This window comes from Eriocheir sinensis, chromosome 40 (genome assembly GCF_024679095.1).
Source record: "Eriocheir sinensis breed Jianghai 21 chromosome 40, ASM2467909v1, whole genome shotgun sequence".
Lineage (NCBI taxonomy): Eukaryota > Metazoa > Arthropoda > Malacostraca > Decapoda > Varunidae > Eriocheir > Eriocheir sinensis.
Genome location: NC_066548.1, coordinates 16,024,581 through 16,042,043, shown reverse-complemented (window position 1 = coordinate 16,042,043; position 17,463 = coordinate 16,024,581). Strand labels below are relative to the sequence as shown.

At 42.5% G+C, this 17,463-nt stretch overlaps 1 protein-coding gene across 1 annotated transcript in view; it reads right to left on the bottom strand.

The window, feature by feature from the left end:
• Positions 1 to 12,451, bottom strand: part of LOC127009405 (ruvB-like 2) — a 91,448-nt gene extending 78,997 nt beyond the window's left edge. Inside the window, exon 1 of the mRNA XM_050882487.1 lies at positions 12,297 to 12,451. Coding sequence (XP_050738444.1) covers positions 12,297 to 12,305 — 9 coding nt within the window. The 5' untranslated portion in view covers positions 12,306 to 12,451. The remainder of the gene's footprint in view (positions 1 to 12,296) is intronic.
• Between the last annotated feature and the right edge of the window lie 5,012 nt (positions 12,452 to 17,463).

Below are 17,463 nucleotides of genomic sequence, written 5' to 3'. Positions count from 1 at the left end.
TGAGGAAGAAGAGTAGGACGAGAAGCTAGGAAGAGGAGGAAAAGTAGGAAGCAGAGGAAGAGGAAAGGAAAAGAAGAAGAGGAAGAGGAGGGGAAAGAGGGAAGAGGGAAAAGGAGAAAGAAGAGGAAGAGGAGGAAGAGAGAGGAGGAAAGGGAGGAAGGGAGGAAGAGCAGGATGAAGAGGACGAGGAAGAAGAGGAGGAAATAGAGGAAGAAGAGGAGGAGGAAGAACAGGAAGAGGAGGAAGATGAAGAAGAAGAGGAAGAAGGAAGGAAGAGGAAGAAGAGGAAGAGGCAGAAGAAAGGAAGAGGAAGAAAAGAGGCGAGAAGCTAGCGAGGAAAAGGAGGAAGAGGAGGAAGAGGAAGAAATAAAGGAAAAGAAGAGGAAGAGGAGGAAGAAGAAAAGGAAGAAGAGGAGGAAGAAAAGAAGGAAGAAGAAGAAGAAGAAGAAGAAAGAAGGAAGAATAGGAAGAGGAGGAAAGAGAAAGAAGAAGGAAGAATAGGAGGAAGAGGGAGAAAAGGATTTTATTTCTTGAGAGTTTCTTTTCACTCATTATTCACTATTGCTTTACACCATTGATTAGGTTCCAGTACTTAAGTAAGTAAGTAAGTAAGTAATGTTTATTGCCATAATATACACACATTGATATATACATATAAATATAATTATAATTCTGGCAACGAATCTAGCCTGTCAAGCCGAAGCTTCCCGACAGACTGTATATTTATTTCATTGCACTATTAATAATATTTCTAAAGGTTGCAGATAGCTCCCAACCATAAAGCTAAATACAAATATACAATAAATAACAACATCAACTATAATACCAGATGAAGTTATAATAGTTATATCTAAAATGTTAACTATAATAACAACTACAACAGCATCAACAATAATAATAATAATAACAATAATAATAATAATAATAATAATAACAATAATAATAATAATAATAATAATAACAATAATAAAAATAATATGGACAATAGTACTATGCAATTCACTGATTAGATTTAATAATGTAAATTTGTGTTCATGTTTCAGGAATAAATTATAATTTTAACCGTGATTGTTTTGGATTGCAAATAAGTGTGTTTTTACTGACTTTTTAAATAGAGAGAAATTATTACTATTAAGGAGATTTTTTTATTTCTACTGGCAAAGAATTCCAAACTTGAGGTCCTGAGCATAAAATACTATTTCTGAAAAGAACTGTCCTGAACTGTGGAGAGATAAGGTTTATATTGTTGCTTCGCGTATTTTGCATTGTATTAATAAATTGAAAAGGATGAGTTCCATGCATAAGTGCGAGGTTTTATAAATAAATAATAGTAGAAAATAACAATGAATGTTTTTAAAATTAAGAAATCTATGTGTGGAAAATACGTTATGTGTGGAATCAAACTTGTTCATATAAAACATACACCTAAATATCTTATTTTGAGAAACCTGAAGATTTTTAAGAAAGGAAGGCCACGTACACGCCCACACAGATACACAATAAATGAGATCACGGGTAACAAAGTGTATAATAAATACTGATAAGTGCTTCTTGTGTAAGGCTATTTCTTATTCGATACAGTATGCCACATATCCTAGATAGTTTATTTGCAACAGAATTAATTTGGTATTTCCAATTGATATTTTGATCTATGAAAGCTTCAAAACTTAGTATAAGAAACTCGTTCAAGTACTTTTCCTTCAAGTGTTATAGGTGGCATGTTAGTAGTGACTGATCGGTTTTGAAAGATAATGTATTTTGTTTTAGTGATATTTAACCTTAACTTATTATGTTTAAGCCACATATTAATTGAATTGAGCTCATTATTAATGTTTATATGCAAACTATTTATATTTTATCATCTAATAGTAAATTAGTGTCGTCAGCATAAATGGTATACTTAAATTTATTACTAGCATTGACAATATCATTAATATAGATGAAAAAGTATAGGTCCTAGGATAGATCCTTGCGGTACACCCTTGTTGATAGGCTTGAAAGAAGAATATTTAGAATTACAGTAAACAGCTTGAAATCGATTTGTTAAATAATTTTGAATAATTCTAAAGGAACTCCCGAATCCCAAAATTACTAAGTTTACTTAAAGAATTTTATGACATAGCGAATCAAAAGCCTTAGAAAGATCTAAAAAAATTCCAACTAAATAATGTTTCTTTTCCAGATATTTATACACATTATTGGTAAACTGAAATATGGCCGACTCAGTAGAGCGCCCTGGTCTAAATCCATGCTGACAATTCGAAAATAAATTATTTTTCTCAATGAAATTTACAAGGCAGTGCATATCACTTTTTCAAAGACTTTACTGAACACAGGAAGAACTGATATAGGTCTGTAGTTATTGACATCATCTCTATTATCTGACTTAAATAATGGAATAATTTTAGCTTTCTTAAGTTCGTCCGGAAAAACTCCTTTCTTTAATGTGAGGTTAACTATGTGTGTTAATGGCAAGGAAATTATGCTGGCAGTTTGTCTTACGACCAAGGGAGAAATTTCATCAAAACCAGATGATGTACCTTTTAATGTCTTAAGAAAGTTTTCAATTTCAATCTGTGTAGCTGGTGATAAGTATACCGTGTAATTAGGTGAGTTGTGTAAATATGTCATATATTCATCCCCTACTATATCATGATCTAGCCCCCCAGCCTTCAAAAAATGGTCATTAAATGTTTCAGAAATGTCAATACAATGTGGCTTTAATTCAATAACTGTATGTTTAGCACCTGTGCATCTACCAAGAATAGTATTAATGGATCTCCAGTGTTGTTTTGGATTACCTTGGCTATTAAGTAACTGCTCTTGGTTATACTTCTTCTTGGCTATTTTTAAAAGTGATGTTAATTTATTTCTATATATTCTATAAGACTCCTTAAACGTTAAAGGCCATTTATGAGCTAGTTTTTCAAGTCGATGTTTTTCTCTAATACTATTCTTAAGAGCTAGAGTAATGTGTGGACTACGTTCCTTTTTAAAACTAAATTTAATTTTTCTTTCCGGAAAACACTTATCAAAACTTGTTTTAAATTTACTGTAAAATAAGTTGTAGGCCTCATTAGCACATATACAATTTAATGTGTCACTCCAATTAGTTTGTGAGAGACTATTACTAAATTTTTCAAGGGAGTCCTGATTAAATATTCTTTTAGTTACGTAAGTGGGAGAAGGATGACGATATTTATCACATTTAAATACAGAGATTACTGGGTAGTGGTCACTGATATCTGTCTTTAATATATAATTGGCAGTATTACTTTCAATCTGAGATGACCAAACATGATCAATTAACGTGGATGAAGTTGAAGTTACTCGAGTAGGCAAGGTAGTTAGAGGAAATAAAGAATAGCTGTACATTATATTAATTAAATCCTGCACATTGTCATTATTACATTGTAACAAATCTATGTTTAAGTCTCCAAACACAAAAACCTCCTTGTAATTTTTATCTTTAATTAGGGATAAGATTTCATTAAGTGAATTGTGAAAATTATTTATACTGCTTTGAGGTGGTCTGTAAATACAAAGAAATAAATAGGTATTAGCATTACATATTGCTTGATTCCCAAACATTCCATAAAAGGTTCCAATTTAGAAAATTCATTGATCACAGAAGATTTGTACTTACTAGAGATATAAATGGCCACTCCCCCACCAAACCTGTTTCTGTTATTAGTGAACATTTCATATTCCGGTAGTCTGTACAGTGGAGAAATATCTACATCTAAGCGGGTTTCTGTTAATCCTATGACATCAAATTTAGTTTGGCACGAAAGGACAGTGTCTACAAAGTATTGGAAATTCGATGAGATGGATCTAATATTCAGTGTTAATAAATATAATTCACTATTATTAGTAGAAAAAGGAAAGCTATCCAGATAAATATATTCAGATTTAGAAAAAATTAAATTTCTTGCTCTTAAATAAAACTGAGTTACATCAAGATCGTTATTATAATTTCTATCTTCTACACTAAGTGGATGGAAAGCATGTAGGTCTTGATTTTGTGTATTATTGACATTAAAACAATGCAACAAATCTTCATTGTTAATAGAGGCAAAAGGGAAAATATAATCTATTGGTGGAGGCATATTATCGTTAGTAGTAGTAGTGGAAGTAGTAGTAGTAGTAGTGGAAGTAGTAGTAGTAGTAGTAGTAGTAGTAGTAGTAGTAGTAGTAGTAGTAATAGTAGTAGTAGTAGTAGTAGTAGTAGTAGTAGTAGTAGTAGTAGTAGTAGTAGTGGTGGTGGTATATTGAAGCGGTTATAGTGATAGTAGTAGTAGTAGTAGTAGTAGTAGAAATAGTAGTAGTAGTAGTAATAGTGGTAATAGTTGTAGTTGCTGTAGTAGTAGCAGGAGAAGAGGTATAGAAGTAGTAGTAGTAGTAGTAGTAGTAGTAGTAGTAGTAGTAGTATTTGTTGTTGTTGTAACCATAAAAATAGTAGTAGTAGTAGTAGTAGTAGTAGTAGTAGTAGTAGTAGTAGTAGTAGTAGTGGTGGTAGTGGTAGACGTAATAGCAGTAGTAGTAGTAGTAGTAGTAGTAGTAGTAGATAGTAGTAGTAATAGTAGTTAGTAGTAGTAGTAGTAGTAGTAGTAGATGTAGTAGTAGTAGTAGTAGAATCATTGTTAGTTGTTGTAGTGGAATTGTGAGTTATTATGTACTAAATTACTTAACGTTGTGAATCTATTTCTTGGTGCCGCTTCGCAGGATTTTCTTGATTTCCTTGCGTTGGGGGGACGAAGCAGGTGGGGCCGAGGACAGCCGCGAGCCACCAGGTCGGTCTTGTGGGAGGAGAGCGAGTGTTGTCCACACCACCCCACGCCCCAGCCGCCTCGACACGGACGACACCACCATCACCATCAGCATCACCAGCACCATCAGGAGCGCCAGCAGCACCAACAGCACCAGCAGCAGCGTCAGCACCATCAGCAGCATCACCAGCACCAGCAACGGCAGTCACTGGCACCTGGCCGCCACGCAAGCCCCAGCCTCCAGCTTCAGCCGCGCGCCCAGTCCAGTCCAGTAGCACTTCCAAACGTCTTGTCCCGAATGATCAGTTTGGTGTGTCGGAAGAAAGCTACTTTTCCTTCAGCCCTTGCCTGCTTGAGCAAGGGCATCTGAGCATTCTTGATTGCTAGAGAAGCTGCAGACAAATCTTCATTCAGGTATATGTTAGTACCCTTCAGGTGTCTTCCTCGTCTGATTGCTGCGTCTCGATCCCCATAACGGCGAAGCGCGCCACAGGGCGGGGCCTGGCATCTCGGCGTTGACCAACCCTGTGCGCTCCAATATAATTCCTGGTATCTGCAGTTTTGATTCCAGGAGAGATGTCACAGCCGCTGCAGTTTGCTCCCAGGTTCATCATCTCTCTCCTCCAGTCCACTAATTCTCAAGTTCTTCCTGCGGCTGTAGTCTTCTTGATAAGTGACTTTTTCTTCTAGTTCTTTAATTTTAAGATGAGATGATTGAAGTTGCTGGTTAAGTGTGTCTATTTTGCTTCTGTCTTCCTTTTTCTCCTTTTCGTGTTCTTTGGCATTAGATTTAAGGTCATCGACTTCCCTCTGAGTAAATTCCAGGCTAGTTGTTAGTTCTGCCACTTTCTTATCCAACTTGGTAACTTGGTCGTTTAGCTGCCTGACGACCACATCTAGTCTGAACTTGTACGCTCGCTCCTGGGCCTCCAACAGCAGCTTGAAGGTCGACGAGTCCATGTTTGAGCAAACTAGCCGCTGTGACGTTGTGCTGACGCTGGTAGTGACGTCACACTAGCTCCACTGCGCATGCGCAATGGCGGGAATCCCGGCCAAGAGGGGGCCTTGGACTCAGTAGCTTGATTTTGCATAGCAAAAAACGACAGAGTCCAAAAGCACTGTGCTACCAAGTAGCCCTGGCTAGTAAACGGCAACCTTAGGCAACTTGCAGTGCTAGTCCTGGTGCGGTAGAAGCCCTGAGTCTCTGGAAGTCTTGCAAAATACGAGGAGCTCCAACTAAGTGCCTGTGTAAACAATGGCGCTGCTGTGTGTGTGTTAGTGTTCACGAGCGTTATTGTTGTTCAGAAAAATCAATACGATGCTGGCTATACGAGCGCGAAAAATCTCAAGGGGTCGGAACGTATAGGGTTAAGGCAGTGAAGCCGCTGATAGAGTGAGCATCGGCGATGGCGCCATCGGACTCCCAGCGAATCACAAGCGTGTTTTCAGAACTGTCAGCCAATCGTAAGGCAGCCGCCTTCAACTGCGGCGTCGAAATGACCCGTTCTCTCTCTCTCTCTCTCTCTCTCGCCATAGCCACAAAGTTTGGAGGAAAACGTCCAGTGTGATACTACCTTTAACACTTAAACCGCTGCAATCGCTTATATAATCAAGCCTCTCTGATTCCGTGACACTGTGATCACTTATATAATCATGAATTTTCGCGCCGTATGTTTTGAATTTTCCTGGAGCGCTTCCTTTCAAATGTGTTCTCGTGATCGCTGGCAACTTAGTCATACCTTCACCAGAGCCTGAAATTTTACGATAACGCCCTCATTCGAGTGTTTGTGGAAATGTAGGAGGCGCCTGGAAACTCTCTTGACCCGCCGGGTAGTAATCTACCCTAACATAATAGAAAACGTGGTAGTGTAAGAGAAAATGGAGGTTGTCAAGGCAGACTAGATTACAAATTTTGAATGTTTACATAAAGCTGAAACTTGGAGGAAGGAATTATGTCATGTGTAATTCCTTATAACTTGGATATAATACGTAACAGTAAGCCTCTTTGCACACAGGTGTGTGTGTGTGTGTGTGTGTGTGTGTGTGTGTGTGTGTGTGCATGTGTGTGTGTGTGTGTGCGTAAAGCCCTGGTTGTCTTGGTCCATGGTGTAGATCAATTTTTTTTACATCATTATAGTTCATTACCTGAGAGAGAGAGAGAGAGAGAGAGAGAGAGAGAGAGAGAGAGAGAGAGAGAGAGAGAGAGAGAGAAACATCCACAGATTCATGCATCCAGCCAGCCAGCTAGACAGACAGAAGATTCATGTTCCTCCCCCCCCACCCCCTTCCCAGAATAACCGTTGCTACATGCCATCAAAGAGAGAGAAAGAGAGAGAGAGAGAGAGAGAGAGAAAACATCCACAGATTCATGCATCCAGCCAGCCAGCCAGCTAGACAGACAGAAGATTCATGTTCCTCCCCTCCCACCCCCCTCCCAGAATAACCGTTGCTACATGCCATCAAAGAGAGAGAAAGAGAGAGAGAGAGAGAGAGAGAGAGAGAGAGAGAGAGAGAGAGAGAGAGAGAGAGCGAGAGAAGCAAACAAACACATAGAAGTCACGCGGGCCGCTGTCCACCGCTTCCACCCGCTCCACCTCATTCTACCCGACATGTCACATTTTTCCTGCTCTTTGGAAAGCGCGCGAATTTTTAAGGCCAATTATTTGCTCTAATTATTCATGTACCACTCTGAACTGCTGTAATACATCAAATTACAATTTTTTCTCATTGATGAGATACTATTAGATTTATATTTTCGCTTTTTATTATAATGTTAATATTAACTCACGACGGAAAAATATCCGGCATTTAGTCCTCCGCAGTTTAAGGGTCGAAGGTAGCGTGCGTGACGCCGATGGTAAGTAGACGTAACCCGTACGTGTCAAAGCAGCGCGAAACTTGAGGTGATAATACGCGAAAGTCGGGATGGTAAGAATTTAGGACTAACCGCAAAACTCAGATAGCGCGAAACTCGAGAGGGTACTGTAGTTATGACCCAGGCCCGCAGATTCGTAGCCAGATGTGCTAACCACTGCACCACGGAAGTGCATATATTAACCCCATATGGTGTGGCAAGGCAGCAGTGCATGGTTAACCCAAATGTTAACACACACACCCATGAGTTTCGACAAGGGGTGAGGGAGGAGGCGCCACGTGAGGTCTAGTTGACTCAGCTACTAGTAGGTTAGCTTTACCTTAATTGCCGTACATCTAGGCAGAAGACTGTGAAGAAATCCCCAGACCCTGGCAGCGTGCCCCGTTACGGGGTGACCATCTGACTGACTGAGGCAGGCAAAAGAGGCGAGTGGAGGGGCTCCGCCAATCCCGCGCCGAAGATACTAAACTTGTATTGTACGTGTCCATGGTACCAAAGGCTATACTGTATACTAAGTATTATATGCAGGTAACTTTCGATTTACGCGAGTTTGGTTTACGCGTTTTTTTATATAACGCGGGGTCCAAAATCCAAATAAATGTTTAATTTACACTTTTTTTCACTTATATGCGATATTTTATGGAGTTGCCACCAGATGTCTCACGCAACTGGACTCACACGGTGCCGCGGCCACACAGCTGAGCTCGGTTCTTCCCGCGCGCCACTTGAACAACAATACAGTACCCACAAGGCCACGCTACTCAACAATAGGGGTGGGCATACTAACGGTACCAGCTATACGGTACGGTACTAGAACCAGACTGCTCGGTACCGGTACCAATACTAGCCAGTCGCTCATGGTGTCCCTCATTTCTTCCTCACACGAGTGAGGCTGAGACTGAGTGCCTGAGTGGATATCTCGGTGATATGGATACTCTCTCTCTCTCTCTCTCACTGAATGAATATTTATTTTTCGATAGAAACCTACCTCTTATTTGATTTACATTTTTTTTGATTTACGCGACCTCTTCAAGGACACAATACTCGCGTAAATCGAGTTACCTGTACTTGTATTCAAAGTAATATGAAGATTATCGTTTAAAGTGATGAAAATTAAATCGCGGGAAACTCCAAACTATGTAGCATCATGATACTAGATAATTACACTTTTCTAATATTTTTTCAACAATTTAGAAAATCCAATTTCTGTTGAACAAAATTATTTGCAACGAGAGACATGCGACGTACAAAACTTCTTCAAGTATCGGTAGTATCGGCAGAAAATCAGCTGATACAGATACTCTTAAAATGTGCCGATACCACCGATACCAATACATCGGTACATCCCTATTCTTTTTATTGTGTATGTTGTCTGTATAGCCACACAGCACACTGCAAGGCACTGAGGCTGCCAGGTTGGCAGTGGGGCCCTTCCGGGGGGCGGTGGGGGGGTATTTCTATGGGTATGGGTAAAATTATGCAGGTTCGCCTATCTCGCACTGGCAGATGGAACGGTGAGTTTTTTTGTTTTGTTTTTTTGTTTTGATAGTTTTCGGTGTTTTATGAATTAATCTGCTAACTGTTTCTGTCGCAAATCATTAAATTACTAGATGATTGGCTTTTAAATATCTGTTATACACACGCCACCGCAGCTGAAAAATAGTTCGCACAGAGGTTCAACTAGCTTACTGTTTCTATATTTCACTCACTGCTCACAAACATCACAAGTGGACAAACTATAACATATCCAGGAAAATTAATGTTTTTCCTGCTGTGTATTTCCCCAGTACACATGCGTGGTGGACAGCAGAGCGACTTATTTCTGTGAAGAGGTATTTCTCGAAACACCAGCCTACATAATGGGCCACCCACGCCACTGCCACGGGCAAAATTGAGCCTCGGGCAAAACTGAGCCCGGGCATCCACATGCCTCTGTTATCTTAGCTCAAGCTCGTGTATGTGTGGTTCTTTTCGATTGATATGGCATCTAGAGCTAGCATGATCATCATTCTTTATTATGATGACAAAGACAATGTCAAAACTTGCCCCAGTAAATAACAAATTACATAAGATTTGGGAACTGTTCCTCGTTGCGACGCCATCCTCCAGCAGCGCTCCGACACTTATGATCGCACATTCATATTTCTCAAAAAATAGGATACCAATCACATTCACATCAACATATTTCCACAGGTGAATACTAAGGCCATGTTTACACCAAGTTGCGACATCTGAGATTCATTAATAATGACAGGGGAAGAAAAAATATAGGCCCCTGTCATTGGCAAAATTGAGCCTGGGCATATATATGCCTCAGATTTCTTCACTTCTGTATCTACATCAAGAAAGAAAACACAAAATTCGCCCTAGTAAATCAGAAATTACGTAAAGTTCGACAGCTTTTCCTTGTCGCGACGCCATCCTCCAGCAGCGCTCCGACACCCATGATCGCATATTCATTTTTCTCAGAAAAAAGGATATCAATTACATTTACATTAACATATTTTCACAGGTGAATACTAAGGCCATGTTCACACCAAGTTGCAACACCTGAGATTCATCAATAATGACAGGGGAAGAAAAAATGTAGGGCCTTCCTTGTCTCGTTAGCGACGTCCATGAAGCCGTACACGGCCTGAGATGGCACCAAGGACCAAGGCGTCTGGCGAAAGTAGGTAGCTGATCACCTGAGTGTCCAACACCAACTCCTCCTACTACTGCTACAAGCCTGCATCTGGCCTCCCCCACCATAAACTCTGCTTTTCCGACAGGGAGGGACGACAATACAAAGAGTTGGAGCAGTAGTTGTAAAGATATACCATTTTGAACCTAAAATATATGCATCAAAAATTCCAAGGAATGCTGATAGCGATTTTTCAAAAGATGGCGTTGGCTACCGACCAAGACGGCATTAGATATTGATCAAGATAGGGTTAGGGTATTGACCATGGTGGCATTAGGTTTGTTAGAGTACCTAGGTTAAATTTAAGCTGGGTTAGCTTCGGTGAGGTTTAGTTATACGAGCATGCGAACAAAAATTATTTGTTTTTTTGGGGTGAATATATACTGGACTATAAATTCACCTGTCTCAGATTTTCAGATGAAACTACACTTTTTTGGTAGATTTTTATGTGCTTTGAATGAATCTTGTATATAACCATTTTCATTGCAAATCAACCTTTTTTTATACCCTTCCCCCACATAACTGAAGGATTTCCAACAAAAATAAGCAGATTCATACAAAAAACACCAATATCTACCAGAAAAATGTATTTTCATCTCCAAACATGCAGTAAAGTTGCAGTTTTGGGCAATATTCCCTAACCTAATCTAACTTACGGGGGGCGGCTACGGGGTATTTTTCGAGGAATAAATTTAAAATCGGATAAGTAGAGGTTTTTAGCTCAAATGGCCCTTGAAAAAGTAAACTGCCGTGTGGTAGAACTACAAGTTTGTGCCGCATTTCGTGTTTTCGGCCGCATTCCCCTTAGCCAGTTTTGGTTTAGAGGGGTGAGTATGGGCAAACACTTGAATGATACCAAAATTTCTTTAGTATTTTGGAGGGTAAAGATTCGTTTTAGGTCCGTGCCAGCATCTCATAATCTACTTTATGAAACATCACCATCTCTTCATTTATCTTTTCAACAAACCTTCAACAGTCATGGAAATGCTTTGAAAATCCAATTCAAGGACTTTTTTTTTATTCTTGAAAATAGGGAATAATGTTTACGAAAGTGCGTCGCCTCCTCTGGCGGCGTGGCAACTGCAGCCGCCAAGCAGTAAAATAGCTCGGTTTAGGGTCGGGGAGCATATTTAAACTACTTCAACCGAACTTTACAACCTACTAACAGGGGGACGCCCTCGACCCCCTTTTAACCAGGGGCGTAGCCCCCTGGATCCCACATGTATATATGACTTTTTTCAGCAATGAGGTATCTCGCGCAACCCCGGCTGCGTCGCCGCCGCCGCCAGAGTCGGAAACATTATTCAAACATTCCCTATTTTCAAGAGTAAAAAAATAGTCCTTGAATTGGATTTTCAAAGCGTTTCCATGACTGTTGAAGGTTTGTAGAAAAGATATATGAAGAGATACTGATGTTTCATAAGGTAGATAATGAGATACTGGCACGGACATAAAACGAATCTTAACCTTTTGGAGGCTATAAGTTACTGCACTGCATTCAGAGAAATAAGATACAATACAATGCCAGTATTAACCTCCAGCAAGATTATTATATACATATACTTCCATATGAGTCCAAAATTGTTCAGAGCCTGGAAAGGCTGGAGCCCAATGACAAGCATCCACGGAAAGAAACTTTTGCCGAATCAGGGGAAGAGGAAATACACACAGAGGAAAATGCTGCACATGGCTTTTTTGTTTTATCCAGAAATGGGGCTCGCCTTTCAGTGCAGTACCAAAAGCCATCAGAGCTCTGTCGGGAGTCACAGCAGACACTTTCAACAACCAACTAGTGACTATCGGAGGAACCCCCAACACCAGGGCTGCCCCAGCACTACATATAACTGTCATCATAGAACTATAGAGAGCCAAAGAGACAGTACTGCCTGGGCACAGCGTAAGTCCACTTTAGTTGCGTTAACAGGGTAAGAATCTCTACAAAATCTACGAAATCAGGAACTTTACTCACGGTGGCCATTGTAACGCGTGCTTCTTTCTGGCTGTTTGGTAAATATTAATGTGGATACATGGAAGAGCGAAACGCCTGGTCTTGGTCCTGGTCTTGGTAAGAGTGTATACTAGAATGGATACAAGGACGGACGAAACGCTCGTCTCTCTCTCTCTCTCTCTAAGGTTATTATTACATGTATTAGCTATACACATATATAACTACTTATGTATTATATAAAATTAGCAATATGTTCCTTTGAATGAATGAGAGAGAGAGAGAGAGAGAGAGAGAGAGAGAGAGAGAGAGAGAGAGAGAGAGAGAGAGAGAGAGAGAGAGAGAGAGAAATTTACATAGATTTACATAGAAAAACACATCACACAGACCCCATGGTCCAGACTAGGTGGTCTGTCCTTAAACCTAAGTGATTCTGTAGTGACACGACTACCCTGATGGGTGAGCCTCCCATAACTCCCACTGCCAGGGGGGTACCTCTTTGGCCGACTGGTAAAGGAGTGGCTCTCCCGTTACGCTGGTCGCGGGTTCGATCCCCGACGCCGGCAAACCTTTCCTTGTCTGGTTTAATTTCTCGTGTGTTTCGTTACACGCAGAGGACGTGGAGGAGTGGAGAAAAGAGAAAATTCTAGCATTTCAATTCTACATTAATCAGAAGGCTCCAAAACGATGCATTTCAACTCTAGTTGATATTCTTAAGTTGATGGAAGTGACGGTCGAGCTTGTTTTTGAAGCATGCAGTCGTGTTACACTGGACCACTGACGGTGGGAGCTTATTCCATTCTCGCACTACAACGTTAGTGAAGAAAAATTTGGTGCAGTCTGAATTTACTTGTCTACATTTGAGTTTTACGCCATTGTTCCTCGTACGCAAAGTGTCATCGATCATAAACAATGTTGATCTGTCTACATTCGTGAAACCATTAAGTATTTTAAAACATACGATCAGTTTTCCTCGGAGGCGACGTTTCTCAAGAGAGAACATGTTAAGGGTGGAAAGCCTTTCTTCGTAAGATTTGTTGCGCAAGGAAGGGATCATTTTTGTTGCCCGACGCTGAACACCTTCTAATTTAGCAATGTCCTTTGCATGGTGGGGAGACCAAAACTGCACCGCATATTCCAAGTGGGGTCTGACTAAACTATTGTAGAGTGGAAGTATTACATCTTTATTCTTGAAAAAAAGTTTCTTTTAATGAAGCTGTAACGGTCCGAATGTGAGTGAACGAGAATGTGAGTCAGTCAGTGAGTAACAGAGTGAGTAAGTGTAAGCGAGTGCATGAATGAACGAGAGAATGTGAGTAAGTCGGTGAGTGACAGAGTGAGTAAGTGTGAGCGAGTGGGAGCGTGGATGAGTGAAAGAGTGAATGAGTGAAAGAGTGAATGGGTGGCTAAGGAATGTAAGTGCGTAAAAGGTTATGAGAAGATAACACGGCGAGCGAACGAGTAAATATCATGAACGAGAGTTACTGAAATCCCTCATCTCAAAGCCTCGACCCCCCCCCCCCCCCAAGAAACCAATAACTAGTTAGTTAAGTAGGTATAGGGTTTGATTGTAATGCCGAGAGGGAGTCACGTGATGGGGGAAGGGGGAGGAGCTTAGCGAGGAGCAGAGGCGAGAAGGCAAGGGCAAGGAGACCCACGGGCCAGTGAGGAGACAAGCACCATTGCAGCAAGAGACAAGCTTGGGAGACGTGAGGAGACGAACACCCCTACAGCAAGGAGCGGCAGCGAGAAAACACAGAGAAGCGGGCTGGTCAGAAAGGTGTCCATCTCTCCACTCAGCCCCCGACCCACACACCACCCACGGCCTGCTGTGTGAGGCGGGCTAGTCAGGAGACGAGCAGCAGGAAGCAAGAAAAGCAGCGAGTTGGAGTTGAGTGAGAGAGGTGTCCATCTCTCCACGCAGCCCCCCCCGAAGAACCACCCACGGCCTGCTGTGTGAGACGGACTACAGGATGGGAACTTGTATGGCGGGGTAACCTGCCCCTCGACTGCCCGAGTGGCCGTCCTACCACTGCCCTGGTGGCCGATATACCACTGCCCCAAGCTGCTCCCTACATCACGACGAGCGCCCGCCTCTTCACACCACCCGAGCTGCTCCCTCTCTACATCAAGCGGCGCCCGCCTCTTCACACCACCCGAGCCGCTCCATCTCCACATCAAGCAGCGCCCATCTGTCCATCACCAGGACCGCCCATTCCCATCGTGGACGTCCCCTTCCGAGCCCGACACTCACGCCAGCTCCTGCTTCTCCGCCTCCAGAAACCAGAGCTAAGCATTCTGTGTATTCCCTAAATCTCCCTTGTGCCGGTAGCTAGTTAGATTAGAGGCATACAGCCTGTCAGTCATTCATTTTTTTAGTACTCCCCTAACCTTTGAAAAAGGAAACCAAATACATGTTTATATACAACCTTACTGTGAGTGTTATCAATTGGAGCCTGTTTTGCTGCTCATTTGGGATTACTGAACCCTTACACACACATCCCCCCCCCATAGTACATTATCACCATCCAGTTTCTTAACGCTGTCTCAAAAGTGGTTCACACGGAAATCCTCCCACCTTCCATAATTAATCACACAAGTAACGCCATTCTGGTCACAAACCTTGGAACGAGTGTTCACTTGTCCTGAGGCCTTACCATCCGGGACCAGCGCTCGGGAATGTAGACGACTACCACGCTACCACATACCATCACAACCGTAGTGGTCGTCAAAGAGGGATGTAGCTTTTATTTATATTTTCTTTCCACGCTACAAAGCCCAACATTCTGTTCGCTTTATTTGCTGCATCGATGCATTCCCAGCCAGCAAAAAATGTGGGCCCCATATGGATTTGTGAGTGGGCGGAGTTGTGCCCATTTGGCCCATGTGGGCCCTTTGTGGGCAATATGTGGGCAATGTTTATAAGCATGGGTCTGATGTGGGACCCATATGGGCAATGTGGGCCACCTTGGATCAGCTGTCAGGAGTGTTCTAAAACGTATTTTGTGAATTTTCTCTAATTTTAAAGGCCACTATAGTTTCGAAGCCTGAAAAATTAAAATAAAACTTCATTATTAATCTGGATAGCACATTATTTTGTTGCAAAGGTGTTTAGTCCGGCCGAGGAAAAGGCGCAAACAATAAACAGTGAGGAGATGACAGAGACGATGATTGTGGTGTTCCAGGTGTAGAGAGTATGTAGTGCGGCGACGGCCTGATGAGTGAGCCCCCCATAACCCATTCAGCGAATGGGGTACCTCTTTGGCCGAATTGGTAAGGAGTGGCTCTCCCGTCACGCTGGTCGCGGGTTCAATCCCAGACAGCCGGGGAATACCCTTTCCTTGTTGTGATTAATTTCTCGTGTGTTTCGATACACGCAGAGGACGTGTGGGACCGAGAGAGTAATAGAAAAAGAGAATAGAAAATCTCTTCATTAAACTGGTGGCAGCGGTGGGATCCTATCCTGCGGTTCTGTTGCGTTTCCCCGAAGAATAACAGGTAGGATGGCCCATGCTCTCCGAGGCTGATAGAAAACGGAAGTGTTGGAGGTATGTCTCTACGGGGACATTGTGAAATTGTGCACCAAAATGAGTTACTGTCTAAAGGTCTCAACACACAGAAATTAATCACAACAAGGAGAGGGTATTCCCCGGCTGCCTGGGATTGAACCCGCGACCAGCGTGACGGGAGAGCCACTCCTTACCGAGTCGGCCAAAGAGGTAACCCATTCGCTGAATGGGTTATGGAACTCACTCATCAGGCCGTCGCCGCACTACAAGTATAGTGTGTAGTTTGTGTATTGTTCGTATGTTTTTGTTTTGTCTTTTACGGGAGCTGCCGTTTCAAAGGCCTGACTCAAAAGGAATCTTGAGACAACTGTAGCATCAAGATGAAGAATATTCAAAATGGAGCGGAGAGAGACGGACGGACTTGATTCACTTGATTTAACGACGATTTTGCGACTCTTCTGACCCTAGTTTTTGCTGTGAGTAAGCCTACTTACTCCTGAAGATGCCTGTGAGCACCTGTGGCGTGTGTGAGAGTGGTGTGACCACCAGGTGGAGTGGAGTGGCGTGTGAGAGGCGTGAGCTTTGGTTTCCTGTGTTGGTATCAAGACCAAGTCGAAACTTGGAAAACAGGAACCTTGTGTACCTGTGTGACGAGAGGATGAAACTGTTGAACACGTGGTACTGGAATGTGAGAAGTATGATAGAGAGAAGGGAGATGATGAGAGTAGTTCTGTAAGAACTGGGATGTAGAGAATGGATGGTGTTGCTGTTGGGACTATGTGGGGAGACGACTGAAAAGATGATTGTGGCAGTGAAGGAGTACTTGGAGAGAATGTTGTGTGCCAGGTTAAGAGAATATATTGTGTATGCTGTGTATTGTTCGTATTGTTATGCCGGACGTGTTACTTGGGTTCCGTGTCGCTGTCAGGAGACTCCGAGGGAGGGAGATATGTAAACACTTTGCACAGCTTCTGTAGTTTAATATTCTTCCTTAGTAGTACACTTCACTCTGACTCTTCACTTACCACTAGCTTACTATGACTGGGACTGGGACTCTCTCACCCTCTTCTCCTATATATATCCAGAACAGTACAGTCTAGAATGTTACAGTATATTTTAGATCATACAAGAACATGTAGCAAAAATATATGCGAGTTGGCAACACTTCCCGCCTGGCGCCTGGCCGCGCCCCGCGGGGCGCGGACGAGGCTTTGCTCCCCGCCCCCCTGCTCGTTCTTCCCGGAGCCTTCTAGAGGCCCATAGACGCCGGGGGAAGCTTCCAGCACAACACTATCCCCCCCTCTTAATTGTGATCGTCCCGATCACACACTTAACTATATACAAACATAAGAGAATTAATCAAAAACATAATAATCGTCGTATCGCTGTGGACGCCTGCGTTGTCTCTGTCTTCTGCTCGGTGCCTCCTGCGCGTCTGTCTCCTGGTGCGCCTCGTCGTCGTCCGCTTCTTGGGGTGTCCCTGGAACATCTGCCGAAGCCGGGAGGTTCTCTCCCTCGGCTGAAAGGTCCAGAAGGCCTATGTCGTCGTCGACCTCCTCTCGGTCCTGGACGTCCCTTGCGTTTCCGTCGGCTGCTGGGTGTCTGTAGTTGTTCCAGGTGTAGTTTCCCGGACCGTGGTACCTCCATAGGCGGTTGACGTGGACAACTTTCGGCTTGGTCCT